Source organism: Camelus bactrianus, chromosome 11 (assembly GCF_048773025.1).
Source record: "Camelus bactrianus isolate YW-2024 breed Bactrian camel chromosome 11, ASM4877302v1, whole genome shotgun sequence".
Classification (NCBI taxonomy): Eukaryota; Metazoa; Chordata; class Mammalia; order Artiodactyla; family Camelidae; genus Camelus; species Camelus bactrianus.
Window position 1 is genome coordinate 71571333 of NC_133549.1, and position 27594 is coordinate 71598926.

Genomic DNA, 27594 nt, shown 5'->3' on the forward strand with positions numbered 1-27594 from the left:
TAGGTTGGTAAGGTTGGTTTTTGCATTGCTCTTAAAGAGGGAAATCACTGAATCTAAGCAGACTTGGAAAGTTAAATATGTATGTTAAAAATTCAAGGGCAATCAGTTAAAACACTACGTTATATAATAAAAACACCACAAATAAAATGAAATACTATAAATATTCAAAATAACCCAAAAGAAGAAAACAAAGAGCACAGAGGAGAACTAAAACAAAGGAAATAGACAGAAAACAAATCATAAAATATCAGATATAATCCAAACATACCAATAATTACATTAGAAATGAATGGTCTAACACACCTTTTAACAAAGATTCACAGAATGAATTTTTTTTTAATGACACAACTATAAGCCATCTATGAGAAAAATCACTTTTAAAGATATTTAAAGAATTTAAAGATATAGTTTGGTTCAAACAAAAAATGATGAGAAAAGTTTTTTTTTTTATGAAAACCCTGATCAAAAAGAAAGCTTGAGTGGGTCTATCAACATCAGATCTGAAGTCTGCTACACTTCAGAACAAAGAAAATTGCCAAGGATATCAGGGACAATACATAATGATAAAAAGGTCAGTTCACCAAGAAAATACAACAGTCCAAATATATGTATATACTTCACAGGGTTTCAAAATGCACAAAGCAAAACTTGACAGAACTGAAAAAGACAAATCCACAATTATAAGTAGAGACTTCAGCACTCTTCTCATTGTAATGGACAGAACTAGGAGACACAAAATCATCAAGAGTGCAGAAGAACTGAATACCATCAACCAACTGCCCTAACTGACATTTATAGAACACTCTACTCCACAACAGCAGAAAACACATTCTTTTTCAGCTCACATGGAACATTCACCAATATAGATCACATAAAATACACTTTAACAAATTTAAAAGAATTGAAATCACCAAAGTAGGTTCTCTAGCCATAATGGATCAGATCACAAATCAATAATAGAAAGACAACAGGAATATCTTAAAATCCTTGGAAATTAAGAAACACACATTTAAATAATCTATGGGTAAAAGAGTAAGTCTCAAATGAAATTATAAAACATTTTGAACTGAATGAAAATAAAAATACAACATATCAAAATTTGTGGAATGCAGCTAAAGCAGTGCTTAGAAGGAAGCATATAATTAAATTAAATGCATTTACTTAAGCTTAATACTTATAGTAAAAAGGAAAAATCTCAAATTAATAACATAAGTTTCATCTTAAGATGCTAAAAAAGAGTAAAATAAACCCAGAGCAAGCAAGAAACTGAAAAATAAAGAAAATATTAAAGACAAAAGCTGATTCTTTGAAAAGATCAGCAAAATTTACATACAGTAAGACTGACAAAAAAATAAAAGGAAGGAAGGAAGGAAGGAGACATAAATTTAATATTTAAGTGAGAGAGAGGTTATCATCACAGATCCCGCAGACATTCAATGGAAAACTACAAACAACTTACGTACATAAATTGAGCAACTCAGGTAAATTAGACTAATTCCTCAAAAACTTCAAACTGGGGCAACTCACCAAGATTAAATAAATAACCTAAATAAACCTATAACTATTAAAGAAATTAAACTAGTCTTTAAAGTCCTTTGGAGAAAGAAATTCAGGCTCAGATTGTTTCACTGGTGAATTCTACTAAACATTTAAAGAAAAAAAAATAACATGAATTCTGCACAATCACTTCCAGAAAACAGAAGGAAGGGAAAGACTTCTAAACTCTTTTATGAAGCCAACATCACCTTGATATTAAAGCCTGACAAAGACAGTATTAGAAATCTATAGAACAATATCCACTCACAAACATAGAGACAAAAGAAGCTTCACAAAATGTTAGCAAATAAAATTTATATATCTATAGATGGATAGATACAGATATAGATGATAGAGACATAAATAAATCATACTATGACCAAGTGGGGTCTATCTTAGAATGCACAGTGGTTAATTCAATATTCTCTAATCAGTCAATGTAATACACTATATTAACAGTCTAAAGAAAAACACAATTATATCAATAGATGCAGAAAAAGCATTTGGCAAAATTCAAAATCCATTCACAATAAAAACTCTCATCAAATTATTAATAGAAAAGAACTTCCTCAACCTCAAAAGAAAAACATCTACAAAACATCTACAACTAACACTATACTTAATGGTGAAACAATGAATACTTCCCCCCTAAAAGTGGGAATAAATCAAAGATGTCCATTCTCACTCCTTTTATTCAATATCTTGCAAGAAGTGCTCACCAGTGAAATATAGGATACAAGGTCAATACAGAAAAATAATGTATATTTCTACATACCACCAATGAACAATTGGAAACTGAGTGTTTTAAAGATGCCATTGACAATATCTCCCCCAAAATGTAATACTTATGTGTAAATCTAACAAAAACGTACAGAATCTATTTACTGAAAACCACAAAACACTGACGAAAGAAGTTAAAGATTATCTAAGTAAATGGAGGAGAGGCTATATTCATGGGTTGAAACCCATGCTCATGGATGCCAATGCTCCTCCAGATTGGTCTATAGGTTTAACACAATTCCAATCAAAATACCAGTAGGATTTTTTGTAGTAGAGACAAGCTGATCCTAAAGTTTATATGGAAAGGCAAAAACACTGGAATAGCCAAAGCAATTCTGAAAAAGAACACATTTATAGAAATCCATTTCCTAATGCCAATTTTGAGCCACAGTGGATTATTCTCAGACCTTAAAACCCAATGGAATTTGATTGGTTGGATTTTGAAGGTACTTGGGGCTGATAGTGCCTTTCTTCTGTTTCTCCCCTTTGAAATGGAAGTGACTATAACTTATCCTATTGCTCTCCTACCATTGTATTTTGGAGGCAGAATGCTTGTTTTCTAGTTTTACAGATCCATAGATACAAAGGAATTGTGCCCAGAGATGACACCCAGGGTCTTGCCCATAACTGATTTACATGATAAAATCTGGGACTTTTGAGTTGATGATACTTAGATGAGGTTTTGGACTTGAATTGATGCTGCAGGGTTGACACTTTTAAGGATGCTTGGATGGGGTGAAAGTGGGATGCGTGTGGGACGGATGTGGATCTTTGAGGCACAGAGAGAGCGGACTCTGGTAGGCTGAATAACGGCCCCCTAAAAATACCCATGCCCTAAACCCTAGAACCTGTGAGTGCTAACTTTGTAGGCAAAGGGGAATTTATAGATGTAATTAAGTTAAGGATTCTGGAATGGCAGATTATTCTGCATTATTCAAGAGGGCCCTAACTGTAATCCCAAGTGTTCTTTTAAGAAGGAAGCAGATAGAGATTTTTCTAAAGATAAGGAAATAGATGTGACATTGAAAGCAAAAGGTTAGAGTATGTGAGGAAGGAAGGAGCCCAGGCAGGCTGCCTCCATAAGCTAGAAAATGCAAGAAGGCAGAGTCTCCTCTAGAGCCTCCAGAAAGAACCGGCCCTCCCAACACTTTGACTTGAGTCCAGTGAAATGGAATTCAGACTTTCGGCCTCCAGAAAAGGAAGAGGCAAAAATCCGTTGTAAGTAACTAAATTTGTGGTAATTTATTAAAGCAGCCACAGGAAATTATTATGTATGGTTTCATTTCTCTTGGGTAGATACCTAGAAGTCAAATTGTTGGGTCATATGGAAACTACATTTAACATTTTGAGAAAACCCCCAAATTTTCAAAATTAAAACCTTTATCTGAGAAAGACAATGTTAAGAAAACGAAAGCACAAGCTACAAACTGGGAGGAAAATATTTACACAATTTTAAAAAATATTTTTAAAGTACCCAAGAAGATATTCAGAATATAAAAGAAACTCAAACTCAATGGCAAAAACTCAACAGTAAAAAACAGACAATCCAGTTTAAAAATGAGCCAAACACCAAGGACACCAAATGCAGGTGAAGATGCAGAGCAACAGAAACTCTGGAAAACACTTTGGCAGTTTCTTTGAAAGTTAAATACACACTTTTGCTATAATCTAACCATCCTACTGCTAGGTGTTTACCTTAGAGAAATTAAAACTTATGTCCACACAAGCTTCCACATGAATGTTTGTATCGGCTCTATCCATAATCACCTCAATCTGGAAGCAACCCAAATGCCACTAAAGAAATGCATGGATAAACAAACCATGGCACGCCCATAAAATGTCATACTATTCAGCAATAGAAAGGAATGAAATATTGACACACACAGTAACCTGATGGATCTCAAGGGAATTATACTGAATGAAAAAAGCCAGTCTCAAAAGGTTACACACTGTACGACTCCACTTACAAGACATTCTCAAAAAGGCAAAATGACAGTGACAGAGAATGTATCAGTGGTTGTCAGGGTCATGGAGGGGCTGGGGGTATGGGGAGGGTATGACCACAAAGTGAGAGCATGAGGGAATTTGAGGGGTATGGAAACTATTTTGTATCCTGATTCTGATAGTGGTTGCATGACTCGACACATGTGTTCAAATGCAGAGAGCTGTGTACACACACACACACACACACACACACACACACACACACACACACACACCACACACACAAATCCATTTTACTGTAAGCTAATTTTACAAAATAAAATTATAGAAGGAGCTATCTGGATAATTAAAATTACTTCTGAATTTAGGGGAACCACATACTTTAGGCATTTTCATGTGATGGAAAATGGCCGGGAGAAACACTAGGGAAATACAGTTGGATGTCTCTACTAATCTCGAGGACATCCATTCAAAGCCCCAGCACCGATGCCCAAATGGTTTGAGTTACTTGCATACTTTTATTATGTATGATCAGAAGGAGCTTGCAAGGATTAGGATTAGCGATACTTTTTCCCCTTAGAAAGTTCCTTTTTTCCTTTTTCTGGCTCTGTTTAACCCTTCTGCATCTTATTCCCTATTATCCTGATTCGGCTCCCGAACTGGAAATCCACCACACTGCATTCTGACCCACTCGCACCCTCTTTCGGAGGGTTGGGACTATGCTTTTTAGCTTTCTTCCATTGCCCCTCAGCCAATAAGCCATCATCTCCCTCCTCTAATCCACTGCAGCATTTGACTTGAGCAACAAATTCTCCCACATGACAAACACAACAAGGCATCAGAGTCTAGAGAAAACAGCATGGCCTGGGTCTTTCCAGACTAAGGCGCCATAGAGGGAATGGGGTGGACATAAGGATTTCCTACCTTTGAAAAATACCTTAATTTGTACATTGTGTGGTTTGGCATGGCTAGGGAAACCTAGGTTAGTACTTTTACAAATATTGCAAAGTGACTTCTGTTCTTAGATGCTATTGATGTGAATACAAAACGAAATAGTGTTTATATTTGAGACATTCCTCCAGGGGAAGCGACATGTAATAGCGCGGAAAGCACTGAGCCAAGAACCCAACCATCTAGCGGAGATCTGGCCCTTGCTCTACCATTTCCCATCCAGCACAGTCTTCTACTTCCCCTTCTCCTATTTATTCTACTCTACAGAGGAGGAACAGTCAGAAATGCCAGCTACTTTGCTTTTGGTACTTTTCCCAAATGATACTCAATTAAATACTTGTGTATCAAATAAAAATACTTTAAGTGAAATGGCTATCTTATAAACTGTAAAGTGCTATGGAAACTTAGGGTCCTATTATAATTTTAAAATTCTTAACAAAGTACCCCCCTTCTCAAATCAATGGTGGTTTCTTGCTTTGTACCCCCTACATGTGTAGAATAGTCACCCCAAATTTCCAGCTTCCCCATTATTCTGGGCATAGATTTGTATTTGGTATCAGTTCAGGACAGTGGTAACCAATAGATTTAATAAGGGAATCTGAAATTTTACTATTAATAGTTTAATAGCATTTTGAGATTCTCACTTGAAAAATTACCAATGATGGGCAGTGCCCATAAAACCAAAGTTAGAAATTTTAAGTCGGGGAGACCAAGAGGATTCCCAGGTGCACTGAGAAATGCACTCTGTTAATTAAAGGCCAATAATCCATAAAAGAGCTCATTTAGATGTCTGACCCAAGGCGTGGTCAAGGGAGCCTTCCTCCACTCTAGCGACAATATCCTCCCAGCAGAGAAGGGCCCGCAGGAGTGGCAGCTTCTCCCATTTCCACATCAAGTCCTCAACAGGCATGGGGTTCTGTATATTATGTAATCTTTCTGTGTTGCTTCCCCTTTGTTCAGTCCTTGCCAAGAGCCAAATAAAAGAATCCATATGTGATTACAGCTATAAAACCAAAAGGAAAATATTAGACAAAAAAATATAACATTTGGGGGTTTCTAAGTTTGTTTTACCTTTAATGCTAGGCAGACAGTTTACACAAATCATTTTGCTGCAAAGTAAAGAATAATGAATTAAATGTGTTCCCTGTCACCATCAATCATGTACGTTTGCCTTTGATTGACCAAACATATAAGACACATGAAATGACTTTCTAATCATGTTATGGGGAGGGAGGGAGGGAGAAGGGGAGAAGATGGGGAAGGGGAGTTTCAGCCTTTTTTGTTTTATTCAGAAATTCCATTGACATTTTCTGGCAATCTTCGTACATGCTGTATGGGCTTCTCTTTGCTAATAATGTTTGCCTGGAGAATTTGTAAAGGTCTGAGAACTCTTTAATTCAATGTTCTAGAAATTACCAGGGCCAGAGGGGAACAGAATCCCTGTTAATAGTTCATGGATTAATTCTCTCTTCATTTGAAATCGTTTTCAGAGAAGTTGCTCTACATTCAGGTGGGTGTTTGTCATCTTGGGCAGAGTCACTGGTACTGGGGGGCGGGGGGGAGGGGAGGCAGAGCCACAGAGCTAATGAGATTCAAAAGGAAGATAAGAGAATGCACAATGGTGTTGACCCAAGTGGGATACTGAGGTTTAGCCAATTCATTTCAATTCATGGGTGTTTATTTTGATTTGTGAATTTAAACAACACACTGACGGGATTTTCTGGCAGTCAAAACGGTTTATAACCAAATCTAACCAGCCTCCAGGCATCCTTGCCAAGGATTACAAAGCTATCCGAGTTTCTACGTGGAGTCAAAGCTCTTTAATTTGGCAAGGGAACCATGTACAGTAGCAAAGGAAGGAGTTTTCAGCACCAAAATCACCCCAAATTGTAAGTTCCTGCTGGTCCTGGCCCCGACCCTACTGTCTATAATAAAGGCTGGCCAGGCCAGGCCAGGCTCAGGCCATTCATTTATTTACTCAACATGCATTTATTGAGTACCTATTATGAGTCAGGTGCTATTCTAAGCACTGGAGATACAGCAAGTAGCCCTAGGCTTCACGATGCTTATACTGTTTCAGGGAAAAGCGGCAATAAACAAAAAAGGCCAGGGAGAAAAACAAGACAAGGGGAGGAGATGAAGATGTGGATGGATGGGGTGTGGACAGAAAGATGATGCAAATTTTTTAAATGCAATTCTGATGTTTTTTCACATGGAAACTTTATTCAGCCCACGAAGCCAAAGAGAACATCAAGATGCTTCCAAGAAAATGGTGACGCGGGACATCTCCGCCCTGGAGGGACCCTCAGAAGCCCCAGAGACATTTACGAGCTTGGTTACTTTCTTCTTGATTTTCCTGCCTTTGCCAGGACAACTATCAAATCACAAACCATCCCTTTGTTGGAGACATATCACCTTCATAGACTGAAGAACTCAACATTGTAGAGAAGTCAGTTCTCCCCAAGAGAGCCCAACCACAGACACACACCTATACTGTCATCTGGCTTAGAAAACAGGGTCTCCTGGGGTTATGCAGAATGCATTGTTTATCAATCTGGGTCCTGGTTACTTGGGAGTGTTGAGTTTGTAAATATTTAACAAGCTGTCCATTTATCAGATGAACACTTTTGTTTGTATATTATATTTCAGCCAAAAGTTCGTTTTTAATTTCTTTTTAGAAATGCAATTCTAACGTTTTAGAAGAGGTCCCCCTGAGAAATTAACACTGAGCAAGGACATGGAAGATTGGATGGAGGGAAGCCACGCAGCTACCTAAAGGAAGAGCATTTCAGCCAGAGAGAACAGCAAGAGCAAAACTCCTAGACCAGCCAGGTGGAGTGTGGCTGACGTTAAGGAGCAGAGGAACACTTATGAGACGAGGCCAGTGAGGTCACAGGACCCCACTGCTTAGGACCTACAGACGTTTGTAAGAACTTTATTCTAATGAGCTGGGATACTATGGAGAAATTTATGCAGAGGGGTGACAGGATCTGATTCATGCTTGAGAAGGGTTGTTCTGGATGCTTTGATGAGGATGGACTAGAGCAGAGGAGAGATAAGGGCAGAGCAGGGAGGCCGGTTAGGAGGCTGGTAAAATACTCTAGGAGACAGATGGTGGTTTGGATCTGACAGTAGACTGGAGGCAGTGAGAAATGCTTAGATTATGGGCCTATTATGAAAGTCGAACCAAGAGGATTTCCTGCTGAATTGAATATGGTGTGTGAGAGGAAGGAAGGAGCTAAGGGGGACTCCAAAGATTTTAGTCTGAGCAATGGGAAGGATGACCTTGCCAGCGGTGCAATGGGGGAAGACCAGGTTTACAGGAGAAGAACGTGAATTCTATTCTAGACATGTTAGGTCTCAGGTGAGATGAAACAATCAAATAAAGATGTTGAGTGGCAATTAAATAAATGACACTGGGCCTGGGTTCTAGATGCAGATGTCAATCTGGGAGTCATCTATATATTTAGGACATATGAGGATCAATGCGATCACCAAGGAGGTGAATATGTGTGTATTGGGAGCCACTCTCCACTGGCGAGGGGCACCTGGGGAAGTCCACTGTAATGACACTATTTGTGATCAGGGTGACATCACCCTTGGGGATGGAATAAGCAATGGTTTGCATCTCACTATCCAACTTACACCCTGAAGGTTTACTTTATCAGACAAACTGTCTACTCTGGCACCATCAGCATTTCCTCCGGGAAGGAGAGAGCCACCCGGATCCCAGCCTTATTGGCTAGAGCCCTGGGCCCATTCTAGAGATCCTGTCTGTTGCCTTTCTCCCTCTACACACAGGGTTGAGCCATGCTTCTGACATACCTCCCTCACTTAGATGAACACCTCTGGTCTCCAGTACGTACATCCGTCAGCCAATAAGAACTGCTTGTTATCTCCCAGAAGCACCTACCTAAGCCAATTAGCATCACCCCCTGAATACAGCAGTGTGTCATGTCATTTCCTTCTCAGGAGCCTCGTTCATTTCCCCACCTTGACTCATTCCAGCCTAGGTTAACTCCCCCAACCTGTCTTGATGCCATGACCTCTGACCTTATAGAGCTGGCCAAAAGAGAAAGGCCAACAAAACCCGCAGGATGCAGCTGTGCAAATGTGTGCCCAAGCACCCCTGTCAGAATAGAAGCTTCCTGAAGCTTACAAGTGCCTCCTAGCCATGAGGCTGACAGTGTGATTAGCACCCTGCTTGGAATATGGTAAGTTCCCCGGGAATCTCTATTGAATCAATAGTTTCCATTAAATAAACTAGACAAAGCTGAGATGGCAACACTAGCTAAGGGTCCCTCTTATCATTTATCTTCTTTCCTCTCGGTATACTCAGGGACGTGCTTGGAACCAGTTTGCCTGGTTGGACATGCGAGGGTGTCAGTTCCAAGCTTTATATCCTTACACAAGTTGTTGAATGTCCCTTAACCCACAACGTCTGCCACTGTACAGTGGTGATAATAATAGTGCCAAGCTTGGGTAGGGTCGCTGTGAGAAGTAAGTGAGATGAGGCCTACAACACCACTCAGCACTGGGCTTGGCACATACTCTAGCTATTAGGAAAGATTCCTGACTTACAGTTCCAGCTCCTGAAGTGTAATGTTTTTATACATGCACACATACAAACACACACAGGCACGTACACATAACCCCAAATAAAGGTACGAAAAACAATTCCTCCAGCTACCATCGGTGCTAGGACTGTGCTGCGGAAAGTTTCTCTCACTGTGGTGACAGCAATGATGAACAAATGGTTTTCACGTCCCACAAAGTCCACCTCAGCCAAGACACAGTCTGAAAAGCACGGGCCTGATTTCCCTAGTGCTTCCTCCTTCAGAAATAGAAAATGTGATGGAGGGGACAGAGCTGTGATCAAAAGTAAGTAAATTTCACCCGTACAGTCCACATCTTGTAAAATAGGTGGGGAAAAGCACAAGAAGGGTGTCCTACATCTTCTCCAATTTCATTTCCAATTTATTCAACCAAGAGATAATTATGGAGTGCGTACCACGTTCTAGGCTCTGTGTGTGTGTATGTATATAAAATGGTAGGTTAGCAGTGTTAAAATAGTTGGCAATCCAGAGAACAATTTAACCGTGCTAAATCTGAAGACTCAGTGTAGATTGAGAAGAAATTCTAAGAGTTCATCACCCTCTAAAATACACAACACCCACACGCACAATTTAGCACGGCCAAGGACACCTAATCCTAGTAAAAATAACAGCACAATTTGCAAAGATGGCAGGTCAAGCCCCAGCTTGAAACCAGATCTGCTGAAAGCAAAGTATTACATGGTGAAATTCTAAAACCAAAAAAAAAACAAACTTTTTTTTCTTTTAAATCAGTGGATCTTAAATGACATCCAAGCGAGGATGCCAAGGAGAGGACAAGTGTGGCCACTTATTCAGGGATGAGGCGATGGCAGAGAGGCTATGTAAGTTCATCGGCTTGGTCTGTACATCAGACGTTAGGAAGATTCTCACTTGAACCTGACAGGCAGGTAGTAGGAGATCAGATAGTGGTAAATGAACAGGATGTTCTGGACCCGGTTGATAAGGTAGACGTTGATAAGCCACAGGAATCAGGACGTTTGCTTGCACTCTTTCAAGGCATTCAAGGGCAAGAACTGGGTGCTGCTGGAAAAAGTACTTAACCTATCATTAGCAATAAGCTGCTGGACCAGAGGACCCCTGAGTGGCCGGCCTGAGCCTCTTTCACAGATGCACTGGCTGTAAGGTTAGCACGGATTTGTTAAATAAATCCCAGCACACCAGAATCTGCAGAGGGCAGGTCTTGAAGGCTAAGTGGAGCAAATGAAGGACAAAGAGCCAGAAAAAAGTCTTTAACAGCTGTTAGGAATTCTTACAGAAATGGAAGGACTTCGTTGCCTGCAAAGATGTGGGCTAAAAATATAAAGGGTATCCCCAAAAGTTTAGATCCATTTAGGGCTAGGCTTTCAGGGGCGATGACGTGGTGCCCTGGGGGGGGGAGGGTCTTTGAAAGGGACCCTGCTGAAAGGATGAAGAGGTGCTCCCTGGAATTTCCTGGTGCCTCTGGGCTGGGTCCCTCTTGTAACTCCCATATACCAGTAGTCCTCCTCTCTTTCATGGAACTTTACCACCCTCACTGTCAGTCCTGGCTTTTAGGTCTCATGCATTCGCAAAGCCTGGTGCTTCTGCCTGTGATATGTCATCCCTGTTTCAGTCTTGCTCTTCTTCCTTTCAGCAGGTGCAGAGGACCACGGACTCTGCAGATGTAATAAACAGACACCATACCCGCCCTGAGCCAGAGAGAGGGTGAGCTCACACTGCACTCCAGAAATGCTAAGTCTTCTCGAGGGACGGGATGCTGCCAAAGCCTCATCCCACCTCCCTCCATCCTAACAGGCCTGCCTGTCCCCATGGAAGAGCTGATGAATTCTCTGCCGCGGGGACACGGGGGACACTGGGGAAGGAAGCCATTTCTGTAAACAATAATCCATGTACAGATTCCCTTTTCCATCCAAAGCCCCAGACAAAAATAAGTAAAGGCTTTGTGACCCCTGGAATGGGAGATAACATATAAAACACGCCAAGGAGAGCATCGGGATGATGTTTATTATGACTTAAAAGAGACAAGGATCTGGGACTTAGAGAGAAGAGCTCAAAGATTAACCCACAGAATGGGGTGCACGTGCTTACGGTGTCTCGATTTTAAATGAAAAAAAATAGAGGAAGGGAAGCCTTGCTATTTCCAGGTCATGTGCCTGAGCAAATTCCAACACGAAGATCCCCTGAATGTCAAAAGGCCGTAGGCAGAGAGCTACCTACAGACACGGAGGAGTTGGCCACGGACAGAAATAAGATGGAAACGTAACCCTGCAAGGGAAATGTGTTTTGAGTTACACCGGGCCTCTCCCACAGGCTCTTCCTAAATAGGAACTTGGCAGTGGGATTAGCTGGGCTGGAGGGGACGTCCTTGGCTGCAGAGGTGAGGCCCCCGAGGGTCTTGAGGAAAGTTGGACAGAAGTTCTTACTCCCTGCTGGTAATAACACTGAAGAATCAGCATCACATCTATTTTATTAATTTTCTTGACAGGCAGCTCGAGTTTCCACGCAGGCACCACAAAATCAAAACATACGCACGTCAAGTCCCTGTGTGCGGCGGGGCTCTGCCAAGGCGGTGCTGCCTCAGCTCAAGGAAGCAGAGCCCACATCTCAGGCCATGTGCCTGGTGCTGCGGGAACTCCCTGCTGGAAGAAACCACCAGAGCTTGGTTGGACAAGCCAGAGGAGCTCTCTTGGTGACAGTCCTTTATCCTTGTGTTGAATATCAGAGCCCTGGGAGACACAAGAGTACATCTGGCTTTTGGGCTTGTCTCTAAGTCCAGCCACAAAGACCTCCTTGCCGCCTCCATTTTGCCTGCATTCCGTTGTGTCCAGGCAGGGGCCTAGCAGCCCGGATTTAAGAAGACATTGAAAGGAAGGCACTGTCCTTATCTGTGAGCCGGGTCTGAGCCAGGAGTTCTGTGAAGCTGAGGTCTTTGGGCACAGAGTCAGTAAAGGGTGTTTTCATCAAGGCGTCCATTGCTAACGGGACTGAAGGGACTCCAAAACCGATTTGTTCTTTGATGTAGAGTAACGTTCACTAGAAAGTGGCTAAACAGTGTAAATCAGGTGGGTCCAGAGGGTGAGGACCTAGGAGAGATCCTGCTCTAAGTCACACCACGAGTGGACGCCGAGGGCGAGCACAGACATGGAGTTAGTCCACCACCTGCGAGTCCACCTTCCCACCCATCCCACTCACGGCCACTTCTGCAACTCCACCACCTAACCGCCTGCCGGTGGTGGACACGGCGACAATGGCGGCAAAATGCTGGCGACCTCACACCTTTGATTTCAGAGTCTCTGGCACCTTGGCAGGACCTCCTGGTGACTCACTAATTTCCCACCTCAATCACTAGGGATTCAGGAAGCGGGGTGTAAATAAATGAACAATACCAGGGATGGGAATACGAGCCCAGATCCTGAGCTAATGGCCACACATGCCCAATCAGGGGGGCCCGACACAGACAGGATTTACTGCACCAGTTTGCCGCCGCGACTGTCTAGCCTAAGAGCAACCCACGGATAAGGGCTGGGGTCATTGCACAGAGCTCCAGAAGCCCTCATAGCAGGGTCCTGGCCCCTTAAGCCAGTGTCCTGGAAACAACCCTGGCCTGGCCTGTGAGCACAGTTGGGTCTTTCTTTGTCTGAGTTGGTCCAGCGGGCAGAGGCTACTCTGGGGACTTGGGAGGGGCTGCCCAGCCAGCTCCATGGGGTGAACCACTGGCCAGGGGATGAGCACACGCAGACCGCCTGTCTCGCAGTGTAAAGGGCTCTGCTGCCCAGAACGCAGGTCCCCCTTTCACTCTCCATTCAAACAACCACGGCATGCCAGCCCTGCCGGCCTCCTTGATTGTGCAGGAATAAATAAATGAATTATGTTGTTGGGGTTTGGGCTTCGGCACAAACACATGGTCTGCATTTATCCACTCAGTGAGAGGTCCACCAGCCACTCAATGTAAAAGAGCAAAATGATAATTCTTTTCTTTAGGCGCTCCAGTGCCATATGGAATGTATATAAATCATATTTTTGTTTTAACAGCGGAGGCTTTGTTGATAGATAAACATGTGGTTTATCTAAAAAAAAAAGAAATAAAAAAGAGAGAGAGGATTGTGCTTTGAACAATCATTTAATGGCCATGGATGTGCCAAATAAAAATAAAAACATAATTTGGAAAGAAGTTGGCTGTGTGCCCAAATCCGTAACAAGGAATTTCTCCTTCACCCAAGTGGTTAAAGCCCGTCGATCTGTTTTGAGTTTAAGCTGTGCTCTCTACTCAACCCCACGACAAATTGAATCCGGGGCTAATGTGCTCTAATAGGACAAGACGTTACCTTTATGAATGACCTCATGGAGAAGAGGTTGGCGAGCATGGTGGAGAGGCCTTGAGCCAGGCAGCTCTGGGCTATGAAGCCCAGCTTCAGCTCTGCAAGGCAGATTGCATCATCTCCCTCCTTCCAATTCCAGCTCGGGATGTTTAGCAGATGGGCCTGTGAAAACAGAAAACAGGTATGAGCCCTTACTTGGTTCAATGCTCAATTGTTTAAAATCTTCCCTCGGGGAAACGCAGCATCGCCCAAAGGCTCGGGGCTGTCCAGACTCAGCCTCCCTCTCCCATGCCTGGGCTTGGCATTTTGTGTTTTATTCAACTCTTCTATTCATGGGACTTCTCTCTCTCTCTGGAACATTCTGCACCTCCCCAGCCCAAGTCCTCCCCTCAGGTTTGTCATTTAGCCAAACAGAGTCCAGAGGGCATTGCCTCATGTGACATCAGCCCATGTTATCGACGATGTCTGGCTAGGTTGTTCTAAATTGGCTCCTCAAAAAACTCTAAGGCTGTCAGGTGCCTGTGTATTTGATCTTCCTTTTTTATCTTGCCTTCCCCAAACTCCTGATTAGCAGCTCCCAAGCTTGAGTGGGCATCAGAATCACCTGATGGGTTTGTACCAGCACAAACTGCTGCCCTCCCCCACAGTTTCTGGTTCTTTTGGGGTGGCATGAGGCCAGAGAATTTGCATTTCTAACTGGTTCGAGGTGATGCTGAGTTGCTGATCTAGGAACCACAGTTCGAGAAGCATTGCCCTCAGTCATCAGGCACGTCACAGTGTAGACACATTAGAATGTCTTACAGATGGACTGAGCCTATTCAACAGTAAGGTCAGACCCCGAGATAAGGACCCAGAGACATGCTCATCCAATTATTTTTAAGTGGCGTGAAGCAAAGAGTCACAGATAATACACTACATGAAAGAATCAAGATTCCAAAGTTCTCCAGAGCTGGAAAAATGAGCAAGAAAACCAACCAGAAAAGATTTAAAAGGACTTAATGTCAAATACAGCATTTAGGTTTTTTAAAAAATCAATTATATACATTCAAAATGAGAAGCCCTAACTTGGTAGCAGACATGAGGGGCAGGAAAAAAAAAAAACCTATGTGTGTGGGTAACTAAAACTCACCTCAGAAGAGGCCAACCCTATGGCAGATTATAGACAAAGCCAATGTGAGCTTGTTAGAAATGGTCTCCAGATCATGGGAAATCAATGTTTCCTTCTGCTGTGAACTTGTCAGGCCAGTTTCCCAGTACTTGGGCCAGCTTTAACAATCAGATTTAAAAATGGAAGCTGATAACCAGAGTAACTCCCAGACAAAAATGACCAGCACAAGGAGATGCGGGTTCTCAAAAATATCTTTGGAAGAACAGTTAAGAGAACCAGCAGCATTTGGCCTGAAGAAGGGCCAGGCTTCCCGGGAGACAGGATGGTCACCTGTGAATAGCTCAGGTGCTGCTGCGACGGGTGAGATTAGGCTTCTCTTGCTTTGTTCCAGGGGCCAGAATTAGGTCTGACTGGTGTATATTACAAGAAAGCCATTTTTTGGCTTGTTTTTTAAAGGAACTTTCTAAAGATGTGATTTGTCTAATAAATGGAGAAGGCTGTCTCCAAAAATGCAAGGTCTTTGCCCCTAAAACTCAGGACGTGTTTCTCCAAGTCGCAGTAGATAGACTTTTGCTTTGCACGGGAGGTGAAGTCAAAGCCCTTCTAGGTTCCTGCCAATGCCAAGACTCTATGGCCCTGAAATTACTGTTTCTCGCCACTTATCAGCAAATGCAAGGAGCACCAAGGAGGCTTCCCTTCACCTGCAGGACTGTGTACGACAGATGTGCTCCTAGAAGGAGACGGAAGACTCCACTGTGGAAACAACAGCACATACAGTGGCTCCATGCTTGGCTTTCAGAAATACCACGCTTGTGAAATTCCTTCTTGCAAAATCCGGTTCTATAACAATCTTGTAAGCCCTAACCCAGCAGTGTTTACTCCTAGGAGAGTTGACTGTATCATCCCTGATGAGAGCAGTTAAAATAGCTCCAAGTGTGGGCTGTAGCAGATGGGAATTTCCACCAAGCTGAGTATCAGAGACCTTCCCACACCATAGACTCAGTTCCAGCCTTCAGCCCTGCCCCTTATCCCATTTCTCTCCCTTCCCTTCACTGGCTTGAGAAGGCTACTTTTCCCCTTTACTTCTCTGGCATCATGGAGAGTATCTCAGGCTAAGAGGAGAAGCACTCATGTTTATGAACATCATCTGAGAAGAACTGAGGAGAAATTAAATCTAAGTCACAAACAAGTAAATCATCAAGTATGAAAGGAGATTTGGGTGGTCCAAGCCTCAGACAGACACCACACCACCTTCACGGCACCTTCAAACAAACAAATGAAACATTTCCAAGATGGTTTCTCACATCCCGTGTGCCATCTAGCATATGAAGCCCAGGATTTGAGGTCTTGGGTCCTGCACATCCCCATCTGGTACTGAACTCCTTAGACATTTTTTATATGCTATTACACAGAAAAGTCAGATCTGTTTCATTTCTCAGCCTTCTTTTTTGGCCATCTTATCTTCTCCAATCATAGGTCAGGGAACCAGGAGGGATATGTCAAAGGAGGGAAGGGAAGTCTGTGTGTGCACAAAGGAAAGAGGGAAGACTGACCCAGGAACTCAAATTGTTTGTTTCTGGCAACTCTGTCCTTTTCCATTTGAGGGAAATTTGGGTCCGGTGGGAGATGCCAGCATTACTACACAGGAGCCTAGAGGCAAATCCTCTCTAATCTGGGCTATCAGACCTGCTAAGGCAGGTCTAGCAGGACCAGGTCTTCCCTCTGTTTCTGCTACTGGGCCACTCTCATCTCAAAACAACAACAACAACAACAACAACAAAACAAAAACAAATAACATGAAAACAGGCTGTCCTGGGAAACCAGGAAAGATGAGTTCCATCCCCGGTCCTGTCTCTCACTCTGCATGCAACTTTGGGGAGGCCACCAGGAGGAAGAAAGAAGGTCATTTCAGAGAAAACACTTTAACATTTTTGCTCAAGTGTTAGGTTTACAGTGAGAAAGCTCAACGAACTTGCATCTTTACTGGGCCATTGGGACTTGGCTTCCAGGTCAGAGACAAAGACCTCTTTCTCTAGAGCCTTCTGGGAAATTTTTAAAAGTCCATTAATAGCTAAATCATCAAGAGTGACAATTTTCCAAGATGTCATAAACCATTCTTTCCTTAGAGAGTTTTAAGCCATTGGCACTCAAATCAGAAAATGCCCTGAGTCATCATTTTTCCATGTTTGGAGACAGCCAGGCTGAGTGTTTCCATAAATTCTATTGACAGTAAACAGATCTACTTTGGAGAACATGAATCCTTCTCTTGGTCCTGCTTTGAGGAACCAGAGTTTGGCTCAACATGCAGTGGCTCTATTTAATGAGAAGGTGGCAGTTGGCAGTTCTGTCTCTTAGATGACTGGCTGCCAAGTGACCAGGAGTTGTACCCACCAGAGATGCTCTGCCTGACACAGAGCTTAGACCTACGGTCTGAAGTCACAATGGGATACTAAAATGCACAGATGGTCAAATGAGGGCTAAACGAGAAAACGGATGTCAAAGCTCTTTTAAAACCATAAAATACGACACAAATGTCTGAGATTATTATGATGACAAGCCCAGGACCAGTTTTATATGGAGAGAAAGAAGACAGCTTCCCTGCACCCCTCTAGGTCCTAGAATACTACCAGCATTAGGTCATAGAGGATTGAAATTTTCCATATTTTAAACCTGGTATCCAATTGTGGAATTAACTATCCTTTGGAATATGTTGACAGTGACACAAGTGTACACACACGCGCTGGGTTCTTTCCTGAACACAAAGTTTAATGGATGGAGACCTCTGAGCATCTAGTCATGGGTGAAGTGAAAGTACCAAGAGAAGAAGCGAAACAGTATTGTAAGAGAAGAGGAAGAAAAACACATTGAAAGGTATATAAAATAACCTTAGAAAACAGCAAAACTGTAAAGCACAGTGAAGAATGCCCACCTGCACATCTACGAGGAATGAGATGGCAAAACCTCACCTGTGAACTTCCTGTTCTTCCTCTACAAGACAGAAATGAAATGGTAGAGAAAGGGGCCCTGGGTCAAAGTCACTATGTCCCCTGCAGCCCCGCACATCTTACAAGGACGAAGTCTCATACGTGACTTTTCCTAATTCTGACACCCTAATAGATTGGGGTGGTTTTCAACAAAAGGTGTTTTAAGCAAATAATCATGGATTGGTTGATGTCTTCACCCCTGTTTCCGAGTAATTACAGTGCAGAGGTTTGTAAGAGACAGGCAGCTTGCTGTGATCATAGGAATCCTGACCAGGTGCCATCTGGATCCTAGGTTCATGGAACTACTTTTGAGTTTGGCAAGAATCACATAGCTGAGATCCTTCTTAATTTCTTGAAGATGCTGCATTAGCACTCATTGGAAGGAGAGAAAAAAAAAAAAAAGGACCTGACATCCCTTTCTAAACATACAACATTCATTTTCCTATTCAATCTAAATTCAGCCAAAAACCTTAAACAACAGCTTAAAGCACTCCCACACGAAATGAAATCTCAAATCAGAAAGCAAAGAGGGAGCATTCGTTGCCTGGGGAGTTGTCACCAGCCACAGCCTTGCTAATAAAATGCACCTCCACCTGCAGGGGCTGCTGTCAAAAAAACTTCTCCAGATTGAGGCTGGTGAGTTGCCAATACCCTCACTTTATCTCTCAGGGGTCCTGGGTTTTCCAGAGACAAACAGGACGCGGTGACCTGGGGTGCCCACCAACAAACCCACTGGCTGGTGCACAAGGCTGCCTGCAGTGGCACCACCTGGGAGGGCTGGGCAGCGGTCGGCAGTGGACAGCAGCCCGAGGGGGGGCCCAGTCACCGCCAGCAGGCGCCTCTCAGCGACGCCTCTGATGGGCTTTCCACCCGGCAAAATGGGGCCGCGCTTGCCAGCAATTAAGAAATAATGGCATGGCGCTGGCGCTTTTGGCAGAAGGCGGTCTACTCTGGGTCACCTGACTGCCTATTTCGTGGGGAATATGGCCCATAAGATGGGACACACGCTCACTCACAGCCCAGCAGGGAGTTATTCTGTTCCGAGAGGACACCTGGCTCCAGGTACTGAGTGGCCTCGGTTTCTCATAACTGGTTTCACATCAAACAGAGGAAAGGTGCCACCTTCCCTCCCCTAAAGCTGTCTCCCTGGGACTTTACTGACAGCCAAGTGAAGGAGAACGGCCTTTGAATGAGAGACGGGACTCCAGTTTACGGAGGAGTCACAAGAGAAACAGCATAGATTTCCAAGGTTTGTTTTCTTTCCCATCCCCCTTGTAAACTGTAACGCTAGGAAAATTCCTGTTTAATCTCTGGAGAGCCAACTATTTTCCTGAATTCAGCCGTGCAAATTCTCATCTTGAACTTAAGAATGCCGTGTTCCACATTCTCCACCTAACATGTGGTCCGTTCCCCTAAGCTCATCTGGTCTCAGACAGAAAAGTGCCATCACTTGCCCGGGACACGCTACACCTTGACTGCAAAATCCCTACGGGCACAAAATAGGACTTCACTATATCCATCGGGGGTTGGAGAGTCAGGCAGAACGTTTGACCACATACTAGGTATTCAATAAATACCGATGGAAGAAATGAGTGCAGCACATAAAAATGGAAGTTGCTGGAATGGGATCTAAGAACATGTCAGTATTTCTGAACCTAGGGAACCAAGAGATGCTTCTTGAATGTATGAGTCAGTATGCAAAGGAGTTTGCCTCCAGTGACCAACTGCAAACAATGTGTTTGGACTGAAGAAATATCCCAGGGAGGTTTTTAACCCATCACCCCTCTTCACTTGGTCTTTGGACTGCATGGGCATGTGTGCACATATATGCACATGTGTGTGCATGTGCAGGTGCTTGTGCAGCTGTATCGTGAGGGGAAGAGACTGGACCCACGCGTGCATCTCTGAGCCTGCGATAGGCTTCACCATCCTACCTTGTTGTGATACTGCAGCATCTGAGTGATGATTCTTATCTTCGGATGGTAGTTCTTTATGGAGATTACTCTGAAAAAGAAAAGAACGAAAGCTGAGCCAGGGTCTGCCTTACCCTTGGAGTCTGATGGGGAGATTAATTTGATTACATCCAAATGGAGTGAACATGGGGCCAGCCGCCAGGGCCTTCAGAGGGGTTGCAGGCACTGGGCCAAGTTAAACTGAGTTTCCACCGACATACGCCATGGTCGTGTGAAAAAGAAATCACAGAACGGCCACAGACCGTGTCCCAGGCATCAAAGAAGAGACAGATCCCGTGGTGCCTTGGTGACGGCATGTGTGGACTAGGGGTGGGGGTTCTGGAGCAGGGGTCATAGGCTCACTGCCCCCACAAGCATCTAAATAAAGCCAGCCCAACTAGTGGGGCCAACAGAGGTTTGCAATCTCACATACCCTAGGGAGGAGCCCAGAAACAATTGGCCCTGAGTCCAATTCTCCGAGTTAACAACATGAGGCAACAGTAACAAATCATACAAGCAACCTGACAAATGATTCTAATTGTCACACATACATGGCCACTCTCACAAAAATGATTTCTGTGCAGAGCTCTGGGGATAGGACCAATGACTCAGCCTTTGATAGCTAACAGCATCCAAATGATGCCTTTGATGCTGGTTAGAGATAAGTGCCAGGGCCTTGCAGAGGTCGTGGTCTGGTGGAAAGTTCCCCCAAGCTGCTCCCCGACTGCCCGGCCCCACCCCGACTGCCCTTCCTTTCCCGTGACAACCACGGAGCTAAAATGGGAGGGACAGGGAGCAGGGAAACAGAAACACCTGCATTCCAGTCCCAGCTATTATACTAACAAACTGGGGGACCTGCAGGAAATCCCTGGGCGCTCTGTGGCTGTTTCCTCGTCTGGACACTGAGGGCAACAGTACCTGCTTTATGTATTTCACAGGCATGGTATGAGCAGCACATGAAAAACCAGATGTGAAAATGCTTTGAAATCATTAAAAGCGCTCTCCACGTGTAAGTTATGGTTTTTGTCATTACCGACTCTGTCAGAGGTGACACTGTACATTCCCTTCTGTGACAAGGAAGGCTAAAGAATGGAATTCCACAGAAAGGCCCACCGCCTAAGCCTAATCAGAAATGCCAGTGCGTTCACGATGACCACCCCCACCAACTTCCCACCAGGAAACGCCCCAAGCCCCATCCCTTTTTGTGCAAAGATGGAGAGAAGGCAGCCCAGCCCAGGGAGCAGCTCAGTCTGAAAAGCTCCCACTTGAGAATTTCGGAAATGGATCACGCACAAGCCTCTCCCTGCACAAATTTACCCTGGGCTTTTGCACTTGAAGGATTTCATTTTATTTTTGAAAAAGTGTTGTGTTGGCCCAGGCTTATAACTCAAGGACTTGGAGCCTCTGTCAGCCCTTGGAATTCAGTTCACAGCATCAGCCAGTTTGCTGCATTAGCTCATTTCAAATGGATCTTTGACATTTTAATTTCAAAAGGGGCAGACTGGTCTCATTAAACTAAGGAGAAAGGAGGATTATACAAATTAGGGAAAGACAGAGCCCATTTTTAACCCTGAGCTTCCCACTTCCTTCGGAGGCCTGGGCCTCAGTTCTGACTCCCGTTAACGGATGGCTTAATTACACTTCTGATACCACTTTTGTTCTGTCATTTTTATGCCTTGGCATTGTGCCAGTCACCCTGGTAACCTCCACATCTTCATATTAGCCCTATTGTAGTCCAGGCTTAAATAAAATATTGTGATTAAGAGAAATGCCCACTTCAAAGCCATCATCATTTCAAAGCTATTATCAATTCAATTATCATTTCAATTATTAAATTAAAAAAAAAGGTATTTCCAACCCCCAAATTCCTCCGTGGGGGTCAAAACACGAAGCTTCATCTTCTTGTGGTTTTTCGTTTGAAATTCTGAAGATGATGTTCCTTAAAGGCTACATTTTTATGTACGACACAAATGCGAAGGATGGAAATCCCAGTGCAGGGAAAGGGCCAGCTGGGCTCCCTAAGCTGAGGCCACCGCCGTCAGTTTCCAGCTGTGACTGGTTAGGGGCTGATGGGTCCAGGAGAGGAAGTAGGTCCCCATTCCACCATCTCCCAGCAGCCTGGCAAGCCCAGTGCTTACAAGCGTTCATGCACTGACTTCCTTAAAACGACCACACTAAGCATATTGCCCAAGAAAAGCGAGTGGAAAGAGAACATTGTGCCAGACAGATGTCGCCTGCCAGACACAAGGACCAGAAGCTGAGGAGGACTTGCTCCAGAGGACTGTCCCCACCTCACTGATGGGAAAGCTCATGTTCCTCGGGGCCACTGACAAAAGCAAAGCAAAGGAGATGCGAGCATTGTCCTTGGGCAAAGGCAACTTCCCTCTCCTCCAGCTCAGGCAAATTCCCAGGACACAGTAAACCAAGCTGCAGGGCAAGGGGAATCCTGGGCTCCTCCACCCGGAGGATGGCTGTTCACAATTAGGCAAGAGTTCCTGGGAATACAGTGGGAGTGAAGTGTTTTCTCTTAGTTCATCTCTTCTCCAGAAGATCCTCTTTATTATCCCCTCCCAGCTCTCTTAACTAGGAAAGAAGAGTTGCAGCAGGAAAGAAGAATCCAAAAGAGCTTGAACTCTCTGGGGCAAAATATCTTAACTTCCTAGCCATTTCATGGTCACAAGATGTCTGGAATATGGGTCTATGGGAAGAACAAAAATGGAACAATTTGTTTCTGGAATGAGAAAAGAATAAGGAGCTGAAGTTGACCAAGGAATGGCCTTAGATGGGTCTTGCCCATTTGCAGGAAAGGCACTGGGCAGTGTCTTCCAAAGACTGTCACCTCCCAGGAAGAGGTTCTGTTAAAACAAACAAACAAACAAAAAAAAAAACGAGGGGGCGTGGGCTTGCAGTTAAATAGGTTTGAGAAATTCTCTATGGAACATTATCTTAAAAACTCATAGTAGTATAAAAAGCACCAAGGAGGCTTTCAGTAAGAAAACTTTCATTTGGGGAAACTGGTTGAAACAAGATTACTGGTCAACAAACTCCTCTTTGTGAGAGGTACTAGTCAATGTGCTTAGACGCACTTGGAAAGCTCTAATCTGGGCTTTGCAACCTTGTCACTATTGACATTCAGGACTGGATGACTCTCTGCTGTGGGCGCTGTCCTGTGCATTGCAGGATGTTGAAATGCATCCCTGGCCTCTCCCCACCAGATGTTATGACAACAAAGAACATCTCCAGATATTTCAAGTGTCCCCTGGGGGATGAAATCATCCACAGTTAAGATCTCTCAGACCCACTCCCTCTTAGGGAACATGGTACCCAATTTCAGGCCTACTCCCAGTGAAACCTATCTTTCCTTTGCTAGTCCTGTCTAAAGTATCTCCAACCCAAGACTGGCTGTGAGCCGCAGAGCTCCCATCTTTTAAGGACGAGCTTTTGGTTGACGATGCCTTGTGTCATTGTCCTCCATTCCCACCCTGGGCCTGTGCAGGTGGCAAGCTGTGAGGAGGCTAATGGGGAAAGAAGGTCCCACAGAGACAGTGCAGCAAGTGGCCACAGAGCACTCAGCACAGAGCCTTCCCTGCCTCCCTGAGGTTACCTCATGATGTTGGAGGCATCTTCGGCATCCGGGTCTGCGCAGTACTTATTGGCAAGGATCAGGCAGGCATCTGCTGACTCTATCTAAGACACCGAAAGGAAAATCACAGAAGACAAACGTATAAATAACCATGCTTGGTTGCAGTCTCTCTCTGCTGACAGCTCTTGGGGAACCTAGTGCTTTGTAAGGAACAAGAAAAAAAATAATCCTGAGAGATTATAGTTTTTGTCAAAAGTGTAGGTTGCAAGTTCTTGTTATGGTATAAACATTTCATCTTGTTGCCATTGGAGGGTACAACATGTACCTTGGTAATTATACTTTTCATTTTGCATAGCCTCTTATGTGTAAGCTTTCCAGATTTCTTGAGATAAAAATTAATTAAGCCTTTCAGTCCCTTCTCCATCTCCTTTCCCCACTGTCTGCAGCATTATCCTAATTTTTCCTGTCAGGAAATGGAGTTAGGTGAGCTGAGCGAAACTCCTTCTCTCAGACTACCAAGTTAACTGAGGAGTTGGGGATTCAGAAATTTAGACACCGAAGTCCTTCATCTAACCTTTTTTCACCTCTTCACTGTGGAATAAGAGGAAATGAGAGCCCTAACTCAGACAACAGCTCAGTGCTGATTAATATTCAATTAGCATTCGGGTATTCAAAAGCCAACAAACCTATGTGTAGGAAATGATGTGTTACAGGTGACCCTCAAAATACAACCTCCAGACTTATCTAAACACGTGCCAGCAGAGACTTACTCCTTTGAGGGGATCATGAGTTGTGCTAATAACTGCTTGCAGCTAAATGAGGTCCATCAACAATAACCATTCTCCCCAAGTTCCTGTAAGACTTCACATCAGACATAATTTGGATCACGTCTGGATAATACTAAGATTAACTGGACCCGTTAGCATAAGAATCCCCATGCTGGCTCCATTCTGTCCTCACCTGGGACGCTGCACTTAACAGACCGTTCCTGTGTTTGGTGGGAGGGCATGGTTTCCTCCACGGTGTATCACAAATTGTCTCTAGTTTTCTTTCATAAAGCAAAGAACTTAATTAAATCCTTTTGGCTTATTCATGTTTGCCAATTACATTATTTACAGAACTGTGCGGTGGCCACGGTAAGCAAGTAGATGTCAGTGGGCTCACAATGTTATTCTGTGCCCGCTGGCATGCAATACTGCACGTGCTTACAAAATCTATACAACATGAGTAAAGTAGCAGATACCATTCGGCGTCCTCCCTTTCCCTGATAAGCCTTAGAAGTGTGGTTTATAAGAAGATTCTAACTTATTAATTTCTAGAAAGAAAGATTAGCCCATTACCAAGGGCTATCAGATAACCTGTGTGTTTAGTTTTGCGCCTTTAGTCCTTGGTGAGGACAGAAAAGAAGCTCAAAACATTTTATGGCTTGGTTAAACTTTATTTTACACTTTATCTTAATGTTCCTTTCTGATGTAAATAACAGATTTCAGAGCTATGCTAGGTCCAATTTAAGTATTCAAGATGGGGAAAGGAGGAGGGTATAGCTGAGTGGTAAACGGTGCACTTAGCATGCATGAGGACCTGGGTTCGATCCCCAGTATGTCCACAAAAAAAAAAAAAAAAAGAACCTAACTATTCAAGATGGGAATTACTTGATTATGATGTCATATACGAGATTACTGAGGCCATACAACTGGTCTACTTCCTTCTGTAATGCTGATATTAAGGGAACTGGCAATGTCTAGCCAGTTATGATTAATCCAGGTGTGGAATGCTTATAGGTGGTCTACCATGGACCAGCAGAACAAAGTCCTGGGACCAGTGCAAGGGTGGTATCAAGGTGGGTAGTATCTGGTTTATCTCCTTAGGGGTTTGGAGGTGACTCTTGGCCACCCTGGGAGGCATGTCCCCTCACGAGAGACACTCCCCCCGCCAGATGGAGTAAAAGCAGAAGTCACTTCTTCCTTCTTACCTTGACTCTTGCAAGATCATGTGGATTGAGGACCGAACCCTGATAAAATTCCACCTGAGTAAAATGTCGTTTGAACAGAGCCTCAAGCTCCAGGTTAGGGGAAATGCTGTGCAGAGAGAGAGAAAAACAGCCATTAACATAATAGACTCAGGTACTGTAGCCCCCATTCCGGCCAATTTTCACAGAGAGGGACCTGGGGAAAAGCTTCCATGTTCAAAGGAGCCCTCTTTCTTGCCGTAAATAACAGGCTTGCACTCAAGGGAAGTCAAACCCGCGCCCAGCTGAAAGCCTAAACCAAGACCAAGTTAAAATAAAGAAGTTCATAACCTTTACAAAGTCTGAGGTCTACGAGGCAAAATGTCTTCAACTTCATTATGAACGGAACCCTTATTTTATGAATTGAGAAACTGAGGCTGTGACACCAGGGGTGAGCCGAAGGTCTTCCTGGCAGACCCTCTTGCTGCTCCTTCCACCAAAAGCCTTTTCTATGCTTCTCAACCTCATGGGCTTTTCACCACCCCCAACCCCCCACCCAGAACCCAGATCAAAAATGTCACCTCTGAGCAGCCACACACAGAGTTAATTCACTCCCTGTACCATTCTTGATTCACACGTGTGTACATTACTCATCATTCTCAATGCTGAGCTACATACTGCCATCTTTCCCATTGCAGGGCAAAGATTTAAAAAAAAATGGTTGACCTATTCATTCATTTATTAATTCTGCAGAGATGAAAAACATCTACTCACTGTTAGGTACTGTGCTAGGCACTGGGAGATGACATTTAGTTAGAATCTACTAGGTGCCAAGGACTGAGTTAATCAACTTTCATCTACCATGTATGTAATACTCAGTAATAATAATAACTGCTAATGTTCTTGAGCATTTACTATGTGGCAGACACCATTCTAAGCCCTTGACAAGTATTAACTCATTTAAACCTCAAAACAACTCTAGAGGAAGGTATGTTATTAACCCAGAGCTTTGAGAGGTTAATTAACTGGGCCATCTACTACAAGGCTGACACGGATGGATGCTGGGGACACCAAGGTGAATCCCAGCAGTTGAAGCATGAGCAGCCAGCTTGTGGATTCAGACTAAATCAGTGGGTTAGAGAAAAGCAGCTGCCTTTGCCAATCCCACCAGTCTTCCAGATCCATCACAAGTCAAGCCTCTTTCAGGATGCCTGCCCGCCTGCCCTAGAAATGCAAGGAGTGTGGTCTCTCCGCGATGCAGATGCCCCATATGATTCCGCCATTGGATTAAACTGACTTTGGTCTGTCAGTACAGGGTCCCTGTTGTGCTCTCCTTATTGTTTATGTGCTCATTGAGACGCCCAACCAACATGAGGGCAGAACCTGTACCCTACACTGCTCTTGAACCTTCCAAGCGCTCAGCAGAGGACGGGCCCCACTGCGGGTCATCAGTGGCTAAGGAGTGAATTAGATGCACGGGATCTGCTCCTGGGCCCATGGCCTGGCCGGTCTTTTCAGAACCTGGAGAAGCCACCACTAAGGAGAAAAATGCTAGAGCTCGAACATGGTGGCCGGTTTCGTGTTCACAAGTGCCGAAAGGAAGGAGATGCCCAGAACAGCCACAGGGCCAAGCTGACTGGGATCTCAGAGCAGGACTGAGTTCTGGGCAGCCAACCCCATGTCAAGCCAACACCCGCACGTGCACTTTGTCCCTTGGCAGCTTGGGGCTAAGACTGGCCCCATGATCATAAAAGAAGAGCACAGGGCCACCCACATCAACATGCCCAGGCCTCCCAACTCTCCATCCCAGTGGCAGGCTGCCTTTTACCTAAAAGGGGATCAGGCAAAGGGTCTCAACAGCACTGAGTGGAGGGGAGAGACCTTGCTTTCCCCA

General features: G+C 44.0%; 1 protein-coding gene across 15 annotated transcripts in view; it reads right to left on the reverse strand.

Moving 5' to 3' along the window:
• Positions 1-27594, reverse strand: part of KCNMA1 (potassium calcium-activated channel subfamily M alpha 1) — a 705404-nt gene that overhangs the window by 173241 nt on the left and 504569 nt on the right. For all 15 annotated transcript variants that reach the window (XM_045522775.2, XM_045522776.2, XM_074374290.1 and 12 more), the window contains exons 11-14: positions 25725-25830; positions 23774-23856; positions 20152-20221; positions 14132-14287 (exon numbers count right to left, since the gene is read on the reverse strand). In XM_045522775.2, the coding sequence (XP_045378731.2) occupies positions 14132-14287; positions 20152-20221; positions 23774-23856; positions 25725-25830 (415 nt within the window). The remainder of the gene's footprint in view (positions 1-14131; positions 14288-20151; positions 20222-23773; positions 23857-25724; positions 25831-27594) is intronic.